Raw genomic sequence first — 17,378 nt, 5'->3', positions numbered from 1 at the left:
CCATGGAGGTTAATGCATTTTCACTGTACCACTGAATTAAAAGGTGTGCTTGAATAGTCAAGATCCCCAGTAGTGTTTGAAAGAAGCAATTAAAGGTGGGTGCTTGATGATGTCAAACAAACTTCAAGCCCTGTGTCAGGCTTCTGAGTCGTGTCTCTGAGATGCAAGTTCCTGGGGGCTTGTCTGCAGCCAACCACGCAAGGAAAAAAGCAGGTGATGGAGTGTGCCAATGCATTAATCTCTTTTTAAAGCACTTGGTTAAGGATAAAGGAAAAGGAAAGAAGAGAGATGAAGCACTCATGAGCCAAAAAGAAATTATTTAAAGTTAAAGGAATAAGAATAAAGGTAGTGATGATGATGGTGATTGAAGAGTGAGTTTTAGCAACGATATTTCGGCTTTTGACAGGGCTTTTGATAAACTCCAGTATGAAAATGTTGTTCTTTTTCTGACTGTCTTTAAAGTGAGATAAAAATGTGTTTTTACACTACTTCACTTGTATAGTCAAATGAGGGTTTCTATAGGTCATATTCCTTTGTGTCTCACTATTTCTTTCCTTTTTTTTTTTGGTACTTAATGTGGGGTGGGGGGGCGGAAATAATGTGATGAACACTGTGTTCTCCTAGTCCAGCTAATTGGTAACTGAATCTGTATCTTTTGAGGAGTAGAATATTCCAATACTCATTAAAACCTACCTACCACCGCTAATGTCAGACTGTGTCTCTCCACAATGACAAGGAGATGCAGTTAAGAAGCATTACCTACATACCCTTCTTTAAGCATTTGCACATAATAACAAGTGCTACATTTTAGTTCAACAGCTATAATAAAATGCAAATTCTTTACTCTTTCACAGACCACATTCAAATGAACATCGCATTAAAATCCAACCTTGGCTCATTATATTTAGTTTGTGAGTGATGCTTCTTAAATGGAGAGATTTCTAATGACTATAATGCACATACAGCCACGTGCGAAAGAATGGCTCTTTTGACAATGGCTATCCCCCATCATCCCGCTGTATAATAGAAGACAATTGTATGAAGATAATATGGCAGAGAACGATGCTCAGAGCAGTTTGAAACTCAAGTTAAAATACATAATGACATTTAAAATCAATTAAAATGGTGGCCCAGCAGTAACATCCATGCACTAACGATGTACCTGAGAATCCATTGCGGAAGGTTGAGTCATCAATACACTTACTCTGTGGACCCAGAAGAGACTATATTCCGTGAACCCTCATATTTCATCAACAATTAGACTCATGTTCTTCACAGAATTTTAACTTTGCGTCATGTGACTTGCCTTATTCAGACTGGTGATCAGTTTCTCTTCCCAGGCTCATCTCTAAACCAGTGTGAATCAATCTGTTTCTACTCTAGGCCCACAGAACTCAACCACAAGGATTTTTGATATACACTTTTTCATTGATTGGTGCCTTTTGCCAAAGCATAATCACAGAAATGTATACCTTGTACAGTTATAAAAGAGAACTTTTGATTATATTATCAACTACTTAAAAAAAATCCTTTCCTGTTCTTCAGCTAATAATAAAAGCATTTTAAGTGATCAATGGAATGGCAGTTCTTAAATATGCTTTAAAGAGTGGGGCATGAGATTATTTGCTTGGTCCCTTTCGGCTCTAAACTGCAGGGATTCCTTAGACATGGTTTGTGTGTTTATGATATAATTTTATCTCATTCTCTGTAACACTACTAAAATCTAAATATAAGTGAATACCAGTCTATTTGAAGGGAGCGACCTGTTTGGTTTTTTTTTCCTTCACTTTTCTCCATGTCTTTAAAAAAAAAAGTCAGCCACCTGGTATCACAATCCTTATTGACTCTGAGTGCATTTTGTCCATTGAAATATAATGTATTAAGGTGGAAAAGATAGTTTTGCATTACTGATCTCTGAATATTTATAGGATTCTGAAAAATTCTGTTGTGAGTTGTCCATATGTGACTCTGACACAGTGAAACCCCATTGTAAATTGGAGTTATACGAAGATAAAGGTATTACATTGGAGGGAAGAGGAACAGACAAATTGAGTTTACCAGACAAATAACATTTAGTTGTTGAAATACAAAAAAAAAAAAAAAAAAATCATTCAATTCCTGTTATGAATAAATAATATTATATGAGTTAATTAATATTTTGTATGCATGTATGATTGACTAATGAACTATTTGGACAGCCAAATGATACATCACATTTTAAGAAATGAAATATTACCTCCTTGAGATTGAGTACTCTACAAATTAATTAAAATAATTGAATTGTCTCCCTTTGTTGCACACTAGATTTCTGATACTGGTACTTACACTTGTGTGGCTACAAGTTCAAGTGGGGAGACTTCGTGGAGTGCTGTGCTGGACGTGACAGGTGAGTCCTTGGGAATGATCTCAACAGAAGAAATCTTGAGCCCATTTCAGTAATTAGTTCGTCATCAAATAACAATCAAATAATCAAAATTTTAAATTCACTGACTACAAAAATGAAGTCATATGCCACTTTTTAATTTCTCCACATGACATTGCATATATGCAGCTTGATACATTTGTCCTCGATAAACTTATTTCCTCTACCTGAAGAGCAAGCAATTCTAGTGATCTTGCATGAAAGTAAACATTTAATAACATGTAGGAAAGGCAAGTATTCATTTACATACTTTTGATTCATGAAGATGAATTGCTTGTTGTCTAGGTCAACTTCTTTAATAGACCATTTTCCTTCTGTTAAGTGTTATGGCATCTTATGCAATCAGGAATGAAGCATTTTCTGTTTGTCCTCTATAGAATCTGGAGCAACAATCAGTAAAAATTATGACTTAAGTGACCTGCCAGGGTCACCATCCAAACCACAGGTCACTGATGTTACTAAGAACAGTGTCACCTTGTCCTGGCAACCAGGTACCCCTGGAGCCCTTCCAGCAAGTGCATATATCATTGAGGCTTTCAGGTATGGGACAGTTCCTTTTTTTTTTTTTCTCCATTGGGTTGTTGCTTAAGCTCCTATATCCTAAAATCTCACGTGAGCTATCCTGCTGTTTTATCTTAAGAACATGTTTAACAATTCATTTTAAGTATTTATCTGATTTTATTCAAGAATAGACTCTAGTTGGTTTTTTTCCACTTATAACTTGATAATAGGACTAAATATGCATTACCCACCCCTAAGTCTATGGGGATCTAGCTCAACACCTAACCACTTAGCTCCTTTCTTTACTCTGACCATTGTTAAGACTTAAGATGAGAATTTGTCATTAGAACTAGGCCGAAAATAATTGAATTAGGCTGGACACTTTTTAAGTTCTGCATTGTTTATTGAGGCATGGAATCCTGGAAACTTGCTTTCTCATAATTACAGCAGAATTTAAAATAGTTCCACTGTTTTTGTGCTATATATTTTAGTGAAGCTTTGGGGTATGCCTAAGAAAAAAATGAAAAGCTACAATTAAAGAATTGATTCCATGCACTTCTGGTTGCTGAAAGGAAAAAATATGTCCAATTGTTACTTGAAAAAATTGTCATTAATATAAGGATATAGACTATACATTAGCAAATGTCATGATGAAGTCATTGTGAGAATTTGATAAAATACTTACACATATGGGAAAATGAAGTTTGTATTGTTTCAATGTTCTTTTATTTGCTTTTATAAAGATAGCAATAGCACCTGTCATTTTAAAGCATTAGGACAAACCATTACTTTCGTTTTAGGCTTCCCTAATCTATTTAAGGTAACGATCAACAAATACATCATTTCCAACTTTCAAAAGACAGCTTTTCTATAATTTTCATGCTTTGACGTATAAGAACTTTTGAAAAGTGAACGGGCAGCCCTGAAAAATCCCATTCTTTCCTCATTATGAACAAAAGCAGCATTTGACCTTAGACAAAGTTTTCTAAATGGGCATCCCATCTCTGGCGGGCTGTTAAGGGGTCTCCACATCTAGATTCAGAGGTATTTCACCATTTGAAGATGAGAAATCACATACTGTATAATGTACAATTTTATTAAAAATGTGACCAAAGGAAAATATTCCTTACATGCTTCCTTTCTTCTTTTACAGATATGTAGTTTTAGAAGGCTCTATTATAATATTGCATGTGGAATTGATGCAAAAGAAAACACACCTTGTAACAGGAAAATGTATTGGCATAATTTACTCTGTAGTCCATTTATTCTTTCTACAGGTTAATTCTTTTCAAGGTATATATACATACATTCACGAGGACCATATTTATTGTATAAACTTGATGTTGTGATCTTGGCCTCTGTTCCTTTTACAGGTATTCATTTAGTGGGCTGCTGTGCATTAGCAACGGGCTGTCACATCTCCTGGGCTGAGTTTAATTTTGTTGTGCATGGCACTTCCGTTAGGTGGGCTCGGCTTTGTTGTTGAATAAACCGAAATCATCCAAATGTTTCATTTATTGGGCTTAACACTTCAAGTGTTGTGCGTGTGTGTGTTTAATTTTCAGCCATTAACTTTTGTCATTGATACCCAACTCCATTGCCAATACCTTCACGACTGGTCTTTAAATGAAAGTTCTGTTCCTGTTTCAGCCAATCGGTGAGCAACAGCTGGCAGACGGTGGCAAACCATGTAAAGACCACACTCTACACAGTGAGGGGATTGCGGCCCAATACGATCTATTTATTCATGGTCAGAGGGATCAACCCCCAAGGTCTCAGTGACCCAAGTCCCATGTCAGATCCCGTGCGCACACAAGGTAATTTCAAGGGCTGTAAAGGCGACTGGTTCTGGAAGGAGGCGTTCAGCAGCAATTTAAGAACAAAGGGATTGCCTGAGGAAAGAGAAATGTGTCTGCCTTACCTGTTACAAGGATTCTTTTTTTTTTTTTTTTTAAGATTTTATTTATTTATTTGACAGAGAGAAATCACAAGTAGACAGAGAAGCAGGCGGAGAGAGAGAGAGGGAAGCAGGCTCCCTGCTGAGCAGAGAGCCCGATGCGGGACTCGATCCCAGCACCCTGAGATCATGACCTGAGCGGAAGGCAGCGGCTTAACCCACTGAGCCACCCAGGCGCCCTGTTACAAGGATTCTTTAGACTCAATACAGGGAAGGAGAAGGGAACTTGCTGTTCACTTGGTAAATGAGTCCTCCTCTCGGAGCTGCCAGGGTCTGTTGAGTAAAAAATAAATAAATAAACAAAATAATTGTTTACACTTACGTAGTAAATCAGCTAAGTTAGAACTTTACTATATTTCAAAAGGAGGAAACTGGTCTCCTTTGAAAGTTAATGATACAATGCAAAAAGTGATCTTTAATGGATCTAATGCCCAGATGGGGATATCAAAATTACCCCTATTGTTTAAGAATTCTATTTTTATAGCACAGTGGGTCTCCAGGCAGAGCTCCCACGGGAGCAGCAGCTGCATCCCCTAGGACCACGGTAGAATTTCAGTCTCAGGCCCCAGCTCAGAAGCTCTGGGGGTACCGCCCAGCAGTCTGTGTTAGGGTGCTCTCTGGCAGATGATTCTGCTCAAGTTTGACAAGAATTCCTACAGTGGGTGGGCTTTTTGTTTTTGTTGTTTGTTTTCTTTCATTTTTTTTTATCAGACCAGGTTAGTTTAAAGGAGCAATTTGTTTCCGAAAGGAATAAATCAGGTTTTCTTCCGGAGGTATACAATTCTTTTGACTGATTAAAAAAATAAAAAACAAAACAGATGGGCAAAGGGAAAAGAGAGAAATCAAGAAACAGACTCTTAATTTAGAGAACAAACTGACAGTTACCAGGAGGAGGTGGGGGATGGGTGAAATCCCTGTTGGGGATTAAGGACCGCACATGCTGTGATAAGCCCTGGGTGAGGAACTCTGCCATCACTCTGTCCTACACCTGAAACTAACAGGACACTGTATGCTAACTACTGGAATTGAAATAAAAACTTGAACACGCAGAATATTATAATTTCAAAACTGAAGATCTTTCTTCTCAAATTAAGAATCACTGGAGTCGAGGGGTTAAAACAGGATGCTGCATTATAAGTTCCCTTCCTACTAGTTCATGGGGGGAATTAATAAAACAGACCTTGTGGCTTTATTATTGGTTACAACTGACTTCCCGCAGGGTTCTTGAGAAAGGGTTAATTATTTCCTATTTGTAAAAGGCTTTGAACAAGATATAATTCAAAGTAGTATTTTTATGCAATGAAAAGCACCATACAGCCATAAAAATATTATTATAATTACAATGTAGTGCCGTGATAGTAACTCGCACGTTCTTATAACAGAGAAGGGCGCCTTAAAGAAATCGAGTGAAATAGTCCCCACGTGATTTTAGAACGTTGCTGACATGATGACAGTCAGGGGAGGAGGGAATGCCACTTCTCTATTGTTCTCTAAGCAGTAATGTGATTAATTTTCCATGATGATAAAGGGCCTGTAGGTAAAGAACCTGTCTCCAGAAAATAAAAAGTACAACGAGAAATTTGAAGATCTGAAACTGGTTATATTTTTACTTTGCTTGGATCCAGTTGCTTTCAGTGGGCCTGAATTTAATGAGTAAATTAAATTATGGAACCTGAAGATGTTTGTGGCTTTAACTCAAGAAATCAGAGTACCGGGGTCATTTTTACCAGTGTAGACAGAAACAGTTTTTGTGTGTAGCTCTAATGGAAGGCGAGAGAGATCACAGAGTAGGGAAGACTTTGGGTGTGATTATATCCGGCAGACCTCTGCCAGTCACTAAATCTTGGCTCATAAAATAACTTCTCGGTGAAGAGGTCCAAAAAGATGAATGAGAAGTTGTTTGTGATCTGGCTTGATCCAGCTGAGAGACTATATAGAGCAAAAGACTTATGTTCTCTTAACAGATATTTAATAGGAAAACTCATATTGTGTGTTTGAATGTCAGTTTCATTTTTTGACACAACACTTTCAGCAGCTTTGCATTCTGTGAAGCACTTCTTTTCAAAGGACACTTTGCTGTGTGAGGTCTTATTTTGAAAGTTATTAAGTACCATAGAATTTGGAATTCTTTGGGAAGGCAGCAAATACTTGTAGCGTCAACATCACAGTAGACACAGATATGTCAGCAAAGGTTAATATTATTCACATATTATTAATAATTTTTTTTTTCTGGATCAAGTAGAATAGCTCTGCTATTTATGTTAAGGATGAAAAACAGTGGAACTGGGGAGAAAAATTCACCAAAACCTGGTTCCCAATTATTTATGTCCCAGTTTTTTCACTCATTTTTTTTATCGTTTACATTATACATTTTCCAAATAATAGCAAATATATATCCTGAGTCATGAGATAAGTTTGTGATTTACTCAAATCGGTACAGAGGGTTGGAAAACAATAGAAGAGGTTTAAGGTATTTTAATCCTGCTATTTTAATTAAAATCAAATTTGGGAATTAATGATATAAATTCCAAATATTAAATAAAAGCAACACTTTCATTATATACTATATGTAATGCCAATGTCAAATATCATTATATTCATTTTTTTTTCATTTTTTAAATTTTATTTTATTTTTTTTTCAGTGTTCCAAAATTCATTGCTTAAGCACCACACCCAGTGCTCCATGCAGTGCCCTCCACAATACCCACCACTGGGCTCACCCCACCCCCCACCCCACCCCGCCCCTCCAAAACCCTCAGTTTATCTCTCAGAGTCCACAGTCTCTCATGATTTATCTCCCCCTCTGATTATATTATATGCATTCTTCCACATCACACTAAGGTCCTTGAGAATTTTCTTTTCTGTTTTTTTTTTTTTTTAATTTTTTTAGTATAGCTGACATACAATATTACATTGGTTTCAGGCATATAACATGGTGATTCAACTTCTCTCTGTGTTATCCTATGCTCACCGCAAGTGCAGCTACCGTCTATCACTATTCAATGCTATTACAATATCATTGACTATGTTTCCTGTGCTGCGGCTTTAAAGAAATATTTATTTGATTTTAAATTCGAGTGTAATTGATATTCAGTATTATATTCATTTTAGGTATACCATCTAATGATTCAGTAATTCTATACATTACTCATTGCTCATCATAGTACATATACGCTTTTTCTTTTTTTAAAGATTTTCTTTATTTATTTGACAGACAGATCACAATTAGGCAGAGAGGCCGGCAGAGAGAGAGGAAGGGAAGCTGGCAAACCCGCCCAGCAGAGAGCCCGATGAGGGGCTCAATCCCAGGACCCTGGGACCATGACCCGAGCCAAAGGCAGAGGCTTTAACCCACTGAGCCACCCAGATGCCCCAGTACATGTACTCTGAGTCCTCTTCTTCTATTTCGCCCATCTCCCTCTTCGCTCTGGAAACTACCAGTTTGTTCTCTACCCTATGCTGTGGGTTTCATTCCATGACTTACTCATTCCATTACTGGAAGCCTATACCTCTCACTCCCCTTCACCCATTTGCCCATCCTTCTGCTACCTCCCCTATGTAGGTCCCAGTTTTTTAGTGCATCCAATTTAAATTATGGCTGAGATATGCACTTTACAAGTATTTTTGCCGAGTGTTGCATTGTGGCTCGAGAAAATAGGAGAAAACAGGATTAAGAAAATCAATTATTTTAAATGAGGCTTCCTTCCTTAAAAGATAGCTGGAGGAAAAAAAAAATCAACTTAACATTGCAGTGCAACAGTTAGCGTAGTTGATTTGAGTTTGTGTGAAATTCAGTATTTGATATCAATTTGATGAACTCGGAAGTCTATGATTTCTCTCTATTTTTTTCTTAATGGGCACACAGAATATAAACCATTATATGAAACAGGAGACTAGTATTATGGGAATGGTGAATACTGGGGCAGCTGAACAATGTATGACTGAGCATATAGGATTCTAAATATTGTAATTCTGTCTCCTTCTCCCTTCCCCCAATCACTTCCAAAAACAGCCGAATTCTTTTTCTTTTTTTTGGATCAGATATTAAAGTTGTGTTCAAAATTGATTACTTTAGAACATTTAAAAAGTATCCTAAATTTTTCAGAAGTATTTTTGTAAATTTGAGGGCTTTTTCCTCTTCTTTCCCTCACTTTGTTAACCTTTAGTGACATAATTCACTTCCCACGTCTCCCTCATCACTTTCTTTTCCATGCTTCCAGTCTGGAATAGGTCAAGGAGTAACAACATACAATCTACCAATTGGGACAAGGGATTGAACAAATTCCTAAACAGCAGTTTTCAGAGATAGCTCCATTAACTACTCGGGAAAGTCCTCCAATATGCCAACATCTGTAGAAAACTGATGCTTCTAGAGATGTCTTGTGGCACATACTTCGTTCTTTAATAAGCAAATAATAGATCTTCCACAACAATGTATTTGAAGGGAGTGAGAGATTACAAACACTTTTATTAATTTTATTTTAGTAGAGATAAATATCGTCTCTCAAATTAGGTCCTAGCAGGGATGGTATGTATATAAATACGCTTTAATGTTTTTTGTCACAAAGTTTTGTTTTTTGCCCTACAATTATTTCTAATGACCTAATGGCTTGTGTAATACACATTAAAATTTTACTAGGAATTTTTAAATTTTGGGAATGGTTATCTCTGTAGATATCAGCCCACCAGCACAAGGAGTGGACCATAGACAAGTACAGAAAGAACTAGGAGATGTCATTGTCCGTCTTCATACTCCAGTTGTGTTGACTCCCACCACAGTTCAAGTCACGTGGACGGTAAGTTTTCAAAAGCAATTTTAATGGCAGTTTCTTTTATTCCTTCAAGAAAACAAACCAAAGATGGAAAAAGGGAATCCACAAACAAATAGTAATGGAAACCCTCACCATTTAAAATCAAGTTGTAATTAATGGCAAAAAGGAAAAATATTCCATAGAATAAAAGAGTAGAATAAAAATAGATCGATTGCAATAGAACCATGGCATGTTTCTTCTTCTTATTTTTTCACAGCTTTCTTGAGATATAATTACCATATCAGAGTTAGAATGGACAACTCTGTTTGGGTATATTTACAGAATTGTGCAATCATCATCAGAATCTGGTTTTAGAACATTTCGTCATCTGAAAATGTAACCCTGTGTTCATTGCAACGTGCCTTCTCCATTCCCCCACTTTAGCTCTTTGCACCCACTAATCTACTTTTTGTCATAGATTTGCCTCTTCCTTTGCTATGAATGAAATCATGCAATTTGTGATCTTTTGTGTCTGGCTTCTTTCACTCAATGTAATGTTTTTGAGGTTCAACTATGTTATAATATCTAACAGTTCTTTGTTCCTTTTTACTACTGAATAGCATCCTATCCTACAGATATATCATATCCTCTGCCTTCTCATCAGCTGATGCCCTTTTCAGTTGGTTCTAGTTGTGGTTAACATGAATCAGGGAGCCATAAACATTTGAGAACAAGTTGACATATGTTTTCATTTTGCTTGGTATCTACCTAGGAATTGCTGAGTAAAATGATAACTCTCAAACCTTTGGATAAACTGCCCAAATGTTTTCCCAAGTGGTTCTACCATCTTATGTTTCCACCAGTTTCTTCCACACCCTTGCCAGATTCTCTCACATCCTCCTCAACACTTGTTATTCTTTCTTTTTTGACTCTAACTGTTCTCGTGGGTGTGGAGTGGAATATCCTTGTGGTTTTGATTTGCATTTCCTTAATGACTAGTGATATTTTCCATTTTTTCAGGTGCTTGAGCATTTGTATATCTTCTTTAGAGAAGATATTCAAATTCTTTGCTTATTTTTAAGTTAGGTTTTTCATCCTTATTATAGACTTGTGTTTTTTTATAAAGTGGATACAAACTCCTTATCAGATATATGGTTGGTAAATATTTTCTCTCAGTCCGTGGGTTGTTTTTGTTTGTTTGTTTTTGTTTTTGTTTTTTAAAGATTTATCTGAGAAAGAGAGCATGCATGAGAGAGAGAATGCGCACAAGTGGGCACGGGGTAGAGGGAGAGGGAGAAGCAGATCTCTTTGCTGAACAGGGAGACAATGTGGGACTCGATCCCAGGACCGTGTGATCATGACCTGAGCTGAAGGCAGATGCTTAACTGACTGAGCCACCCAGGCTCTCAGGTTTTACTTTCTTAATGATGTCATTTGAAGCACAAAATTTAATTTGATAAAGTTTTCTTCTAAATTTAAATAAATCATCTGTACATTCCTTTAGCTGTATCTTGTATAATAGCACCAAAACATGAATATAATTTTAATAATATGACTTAGATACTAAAAAGCTAATGTATTTTAAGAAATACATTGATATTTTAATATGCATTGAGACTGTTCAATTCCATGCATTATTAAATGTCAACCTGCCCACTGTTATATCAAACTCCAAAATGTTTTGATAACTTGATAGCCACTGCAGTGAAAATAACACATAGCATAAAAATAGCCACATTAGAGGATACCAACACTTGTGTATATGTGTTTGTGTCTATGTGTGTGTCTGTGTTTTAAGAAGAGCCAGGTAATGTTCTTCCCCATGCATTGTACAGCCCGCGCCAACTTTTCATTTATATCTGAGCTTTCTCTATTATAACCTCTAAAAATCCTTTGCTAAGCCGTCTGCGTATGTGATAGATCTTATGCATTGTATCAGTAATGGACATTTGAGTTAGGAATACCTAGAAAGTCTTTTACTTTAATAATGATTTTAATGGGAAAGTATTTATAAGTATGTCCCTATTTTTATTATTGTTGTTTTGCTGTAGTAGAAGAATGACTAAGTAAGAAATTGGATTCTCGCTTTCTGGTTTTAGAGTCCAAGTTTTTCTTTTCTTTTTTTTTTTTTCTTTTTTTAAGATTTTATTTATTTATTTGACCAAGAGAGAAAGCATACAAGCAGGGGCAATGACAGGCAGAGGGAGAAGCAGGCTTCCTGCTGAACAAGGAGTCGGGAACTTAATCCCACGATCCTGGGATCACGAACTGAGCCACCCAGGCATCCCTACAGTCCAAGTTTCTTTCGGAAAGTAACCATTTATCAACTCCTTCAACAAAGGACATTAAGAAAGGAAAACTGGTTGTTTTTCACCAGTTCTTAATTAATTGTATTTGAAGTATAAAAATACAATGGAGGGATGCCTGGATGGCTCAGTTGGTTGAGCAGCTGCCTTGAGGTCATGATCCCGGCGTCCTGGGATCGAGTCCCGCATCCGGCTCCTTGCTCGGCGGGGAGCCTGCTTCTCCCTCTGCCTCTGACTGCCATTATGTCTGCCTGTGCTCGCTCTCTCCCCCTCTCTCTCTCTGATAAATAAATAAAATCTTAAAAAAAAAAAAATACAATGGAAGAGAATTATTCCAGTGTCCTCTCAATAATAAATACATCAACAAGCATTCTCATGGAACAATTTTGTCCTAGGTGTGGTGGAGAACTATATAAAGAGACAAATCTACTTGAGAGAAACATGGAAATTCTCAATGACAGTACACAAGAATAAGAGCTATAACAGATATATACATACCCTATAGAGAGATTTCAATCAAAGAAGAAGTGATTAACTTTATCCTCAGGCACCAGAAAAGGCATCACTACTCATTTTCATCTATATGGGGAAATAAAAAGGCATTATTATAGTAGAACAGGAAAACCCAAAATAACATTTAAGGCTGTTTTGCTTAATTCTCTAATTTTCTCAAAGGAAGCCCTGTATTCAAGTTGAATGATGTTCCCAATATCCCACACTCACTTCAGAGGTAAAATTAGGATTAGAACTTATTTACTTTAAATCTGTGTTTTGTGTTTTTTACTTAAACTATAGACAAATATTTATTTGAAAAGAATATTTTTTAATGGTAGAATTTTGGCACAGGGCCCCAAATGGGGCATTTTGTTACTTCTTAAACAAGAACATGTGATCAAAATTTTGTCCTAGGAATACAAAATTGGATAAAATTTCAACATAAATAAGACTAAGGTTATAATATTTTAAGAGTAATTACTTACAATCACATTGTTTCTGATTCCATTTTAAACATTATTTTGCATAGGTTTATTCTGTTTTCTGCACAAAATGATTTCTGTTCTCCTGTTCCCATGGAGGGTACATACAAAATGACCTCATCATTTTTCCATTGACACACAGTAGGGGTATTATCTGCCTTGCCTCTTCCATCTCTCTGTGCCTTTAACCAAATATAAAACTAGCAAAGCCAAGGAAAGAATTGTATTTTTAATAGCAGATTTTTCCTCATTCTCAGTTGAAAAGTCTTTCTCTGCTCTGTTGGGAGTTTCAAAGGGGCCTCTTTTAAGGGGCTTCTAAATGTGGAAATTATTTGAGTAAGAATCAAAGTCATTATGTTTATGAAGTTAATCACTTTAAAAGTCACTGAGTTTAAAAGAACAAATCGAATTAGATCAAAATTGCAGGTCTGTAGTCTGGGAGTTCTTCCAGGAGAGGAACCTTGTCATCTTCATCTCTGCATCCCACAAAGCTTGTCATGACTAGTTTGCATATCTCTCTCTCTCATGAGGTTGAGTTCTGTGAGTCTGGAGCCCATGTTTTTCATTTTAGTTTCTCCTGAGCAGAACATCTGTTATAAAATACCCTCTCAATAACAGTCTGTTGAATGATCAAATCAGTTGTTTTTAGACCCTTGTATTTTTGTTTTTAAAAAAGAGAGTGTTCAGGGCGCCTGAGTGGCTCAGTTGGTTAAGCAACTGCCTTCGGCTCAGGTCACGGTCCCGGAGTCCCGGGATCGAGTCCCACATCGGGCTCCCAGCTCCATGGGGAGTCTGCTTCTCCCTCTGACCTTCTCGCCTCTCATGCTCTCTCTCACTGTCTTCTCTCAAATAAATAAATAAAATAAAATAAAATAAAATAAAATAAAAAGAGAGTGTTCAATTAGATCACAGGCTATTGTTCCCCGTGAATTTATAGTTACACTTGAAATTAAGTATATGTTTGAGAGGTCAGTTTAGTGAAGTAAAGTCAGACTAGGGGTGTGGTCTTTTGCCAAAGAAATTGTAACCAAATGCTTTTTTTCCATGCCATATTTTCAACTTCCTAAATGTGCATGGTCTTTAAAGTATTACTTTGTTAGTATTTGAGTTACAGATGTGTTATTGGAAGAGAGAAATAAATTCCCCAACCTATGGAGTCAGACATGCTGCCAGCTGAGGTGGTTTACCAAGGCTAATCTTGAAGGAACAATAGTTAGCCAGGACTGCTTTCTCAAAGTGACTGCTCTTATGACGAGGGTAGGCAAAAATGATAAGACATGACTGTTTCAAGAGAAAATAGCAATAAATCTGTTTTTTTTTTAAAGCAGTTATTCTAAAAAATTAAAAATGCTTAAAAAAAGGTTATTCTAGTGTGTGTGGTGGGGGTGTTTTTGTTCAAGGACAAAAAAAAAACACAGATCCTTTGCCCCTTTAACATAACAGCTACTGAAAGTGAAAGTGTCCATTGGCAAACTAGAATTTCAGAATTTGGCTTTAAGCGCACTCATCCTTAACAGGCTAAGCCCAACAAAGAAAATTCACTTCAAGTTTTCAGTTTGGATGGATTTTTTTTTTTTTTTTTTTAATAGAGAAGATGGTGGTAAGCACTTACACATTTTAATGGAATGTGGTTTCAATTCAATGGTGTTGCGCAATTTCCCCTTTGGCCACATACGGACTACATGCGGATCCCTTACTTACCAATGATGCTTTATCATTGTGCGTCCCTGAAACTTGCAAAGTTCTTTAACTTAATTGTCTCTAGGCCCTTCTAATATGAATACTGTTGAGTGAAATAAGAAAACTGAGGCTGAGAAAATTTAAAAGGCTGAGCTATAACTCACTTGCAACATTATGACTGGATGATGGAAATTTGTTTCATTTCATTTTTCTCCCCGAAAACAATGCTTTTTTGTTCATATTTCAGAAAGTACAGATTCTTTTTTTTAAATTCTACAGACCCATGGATTTGTGGCCAGACTATGATTATAATCAACACTAAAGAAAATCCTCCTTCTTATAAACGAATGTTAATAAAACTAGTAACAAGCATCTGGTTTAACTTGAAAGTGACCACCTGTCAAAATGTGCACCACAAGTCAGTGCTATAGAACACATATGCAATAAAAATCCCACCTATTTTTTTTAAAGGTAGTGTTCAGCATTTTCATTTTTGCTTCCACCTGTAACAACAACTTTTCTTCTGAAAAAGAAGTTACTGTAACTGCACAAAATCAAGTTAAACTCTTTAGTTATTAAGTAGGCCATTAGAATATAGGGGTTGAAAGCAGCATACAATGAAGCGAGCAAGGCAATGTTGTGTAGTAAACATTAGCTTCATAAAGTCCCTAAAACACTTAATTAATGAAAACCAAACATGGATAAAACCAATTTACCCTGATTTACAGACTCTCTTCATCTGGAAACAGCTGCTTAATGTTCTTCTTAAAAACACAGCTTGCTTCTTTCAGTATTAACAAGCTATTATTGTGAGTTATGTCTTTCTTTCAGTATATAAATTCACTTAAAGCGAATGCCGAGAAGTTTATAAAATGCCAGTTTAATGTTGTTTTAACATATGCTGCAAGGAATTTTTGAACATTGACAGTTTTGATTAAAGGCACCTCTCTTTGGCTCTCATAAATTTAACTTTTTGCTTTTGAGCTGCCTCGCTTTATAATGTCAGAACAACGGCTTTTCAAAAACTACATCTCTTGGTACAAACACAAGCTGGTAGCATGTATGAAGGTTCAAAGATTGTGAGCTTTGGCATCAGAGCTGGGCGAACTTTCTCTTGGCAGAGCCTGCTGTAAGTGTAGCCCCAATTCCAGAGAATCTTTGAGGGTAAGAATGCTGTCAGGTGGACGAAGGCATTCTTAGTTGTTAAGGCTCATCTGCGAAGCTAGAATGAGCTATACATAGAAACACATAAGCTCAGGCCCACCAGCTTCATGGACTCTCTAGCTTGGACATTCTGAATACAGAAAAATGTCCCTTTGTTCCACCGTCTTTTTTTATTTTTAAAGACTTTATTTATTCATTTGACAGAGAGAGAGAGAGATCACAAGTAGGCAGAGAGAGAGGAGGAAGCAGGCTCCCTGAGCAGAGAGCCCGATGCGGGGCTAGATCCCAGGACCCTGAGATCATGACCTGAGCTGAAGGCAGAGGCTTAACCCACTGAGCCACCCAAACACCCCAAGTTCCATTCTCTTTTGATTGAGGTTCTTTAAGTTTCCAACTCCCACTTAAACATAATTTTAAAATGCTACAACTGGAGAATAAATGGTAGAGGTTAATATGTGGGACTGGGGTGCCTGAGTGGCTCAGTCAGATGAACTTCTTGCTCTTGATTTTGGCTCTGGTCTTGATCTCAGGGTTCTGGGATCCAACCCCTAAGGGGGCTCTGAGCTCAGCGCAGAGTCTGCTTGGCGTTCCTGTCTTCTTCTTCCTCTGGCCCTGCCCCCATTCATGTATGCATTCTCTCTCTCTCTCTCTCTCTCTCTCTCTCTCTCTCTCTCTCGCAAATAAATAAATAAATAATTCTTTTTAAAAAGCAGTTAATACATGAGACAATACGTTTTATTCATTGTGTGTTAACAGCTGGATAAAGAAATTTTTTAAAAGTTGAAATAGCCATTTTTCATCATCTCCTTCTCTGTTTCTTCTCTCCCCAACCTTCCTGAAATGAGGTTTTCCATCTCTTCTCCATTAAATTTTACCCTGTATCTGACAGTGAAATTTATCAAGTTAAAGGCTTCTTGGAATATGTTATTAAGCTAGAATATATGCAAAATTAATTGAAGAAGTTTCTGTTATAGTTATTTTTTTAAATCAAGCAATTCTGGAAAAATGGCAAGACATTCAAAAAGTTTAAAATGGTAAAAATCCTTTTCTTCCTGAAGAAGAAACAATGGTAAAACTTCAATAGAGATTGTCGAATAAATGTGTAAGGACGTGTTTTATTTTTAGCTTGCATTTTTAATATATTCGGTTTTCATGTAATTTTTATGACTGAACAAAACAGCATTTTCACATTTTTACTTGATATGATATTCAGATTCAAAAATCTGACTTTCATTAAAAACAGCTGCTTATCCTCTATACCTTTAAGTGAATGAAAGGATAAAAAAAATTGTGAAATTGTGCCAATAGTGGGGCTCTTGAAGGAGCCAGAAACTGATAAACTAATAAGTCTTTCATTTCATATTTGCTAGTGGGTATAAGCTTTTCAAATGCCTTTAAAATAGATGCTCTAACTTCACAACTCCTTGTCTTCTCATACACTTCCTCCAGGCATAGACATTTATATGGGCTGTTTCTACACTTCTTCCTCTGGAATAAATAGTCCTACTTTCCTTGCAGAACTCAACACTGGTTCTTTTTCCCCTTCCTGATTCTATCAACGTCCTCTCCCCTCCAGGCTTCCTTAACTCCTTGTCCATCTCATTCATAACATTTGCTTAT

At 36.6% G+C, this 17,378-nt stretch overlaps 1 protein-coding gene across 20 annotated transcripts in view; it reads left to right on the top strand.

Annotated features, from left to right (window-relative positions):
* Nucleotides 1-17,378, top strand: part of ROBO2 (roundabout guidance receptor 2) — a 592,813-nt gene that overhangs the window by 495,643 nt on the left and 79,792 nt on the right. For all 20 annotated transcript variants that reach the window (XM_059164449.1, XM_059164448.1, XM_059164451.1 and 17 more), the window contains 4 exons: nucleotides 2,305-2,386; nucleotides 2,800-2,962; nucleotides 4,574-4,740; nucleotides 9,555-9,676. In XM_059164449.1, coding sequence (XP_059020432.1) covers nucleotides 2,305-2,386; nucleotides 2,800-2,962; nucleotides 4,574-4,740; nucleotides 9,555-9,676 — 534 coding nt within the window. The remainder of the gene's footprint in view (nucleotides 1-2,304; nucleotides 2,387-2,799; nucleotides 2,963-4,573; nucleotides 4,741-9,554; nucleotides 9,677-17,378) is intronic.

This window comes from Mustela lutreola, chromosome 2 (assembly GCF_030435805.1).
Source record: "Mustela lutreola isolate mMusLut2 chromosome 2, mMusLut2.pri, whole genome shotgun sequence".
In the NCBI taxonomy this organism is placed as follows: Eukaryota; Metazoa; Chordata; class Mammalia; order Carnivora; family Mustelidae; genus Mustela; species Mustela lutreola.
Note: the sequence above shows the minus strand (reverse complement) of the source record. Positions and strands in the feature narration are given on the sequence as shown.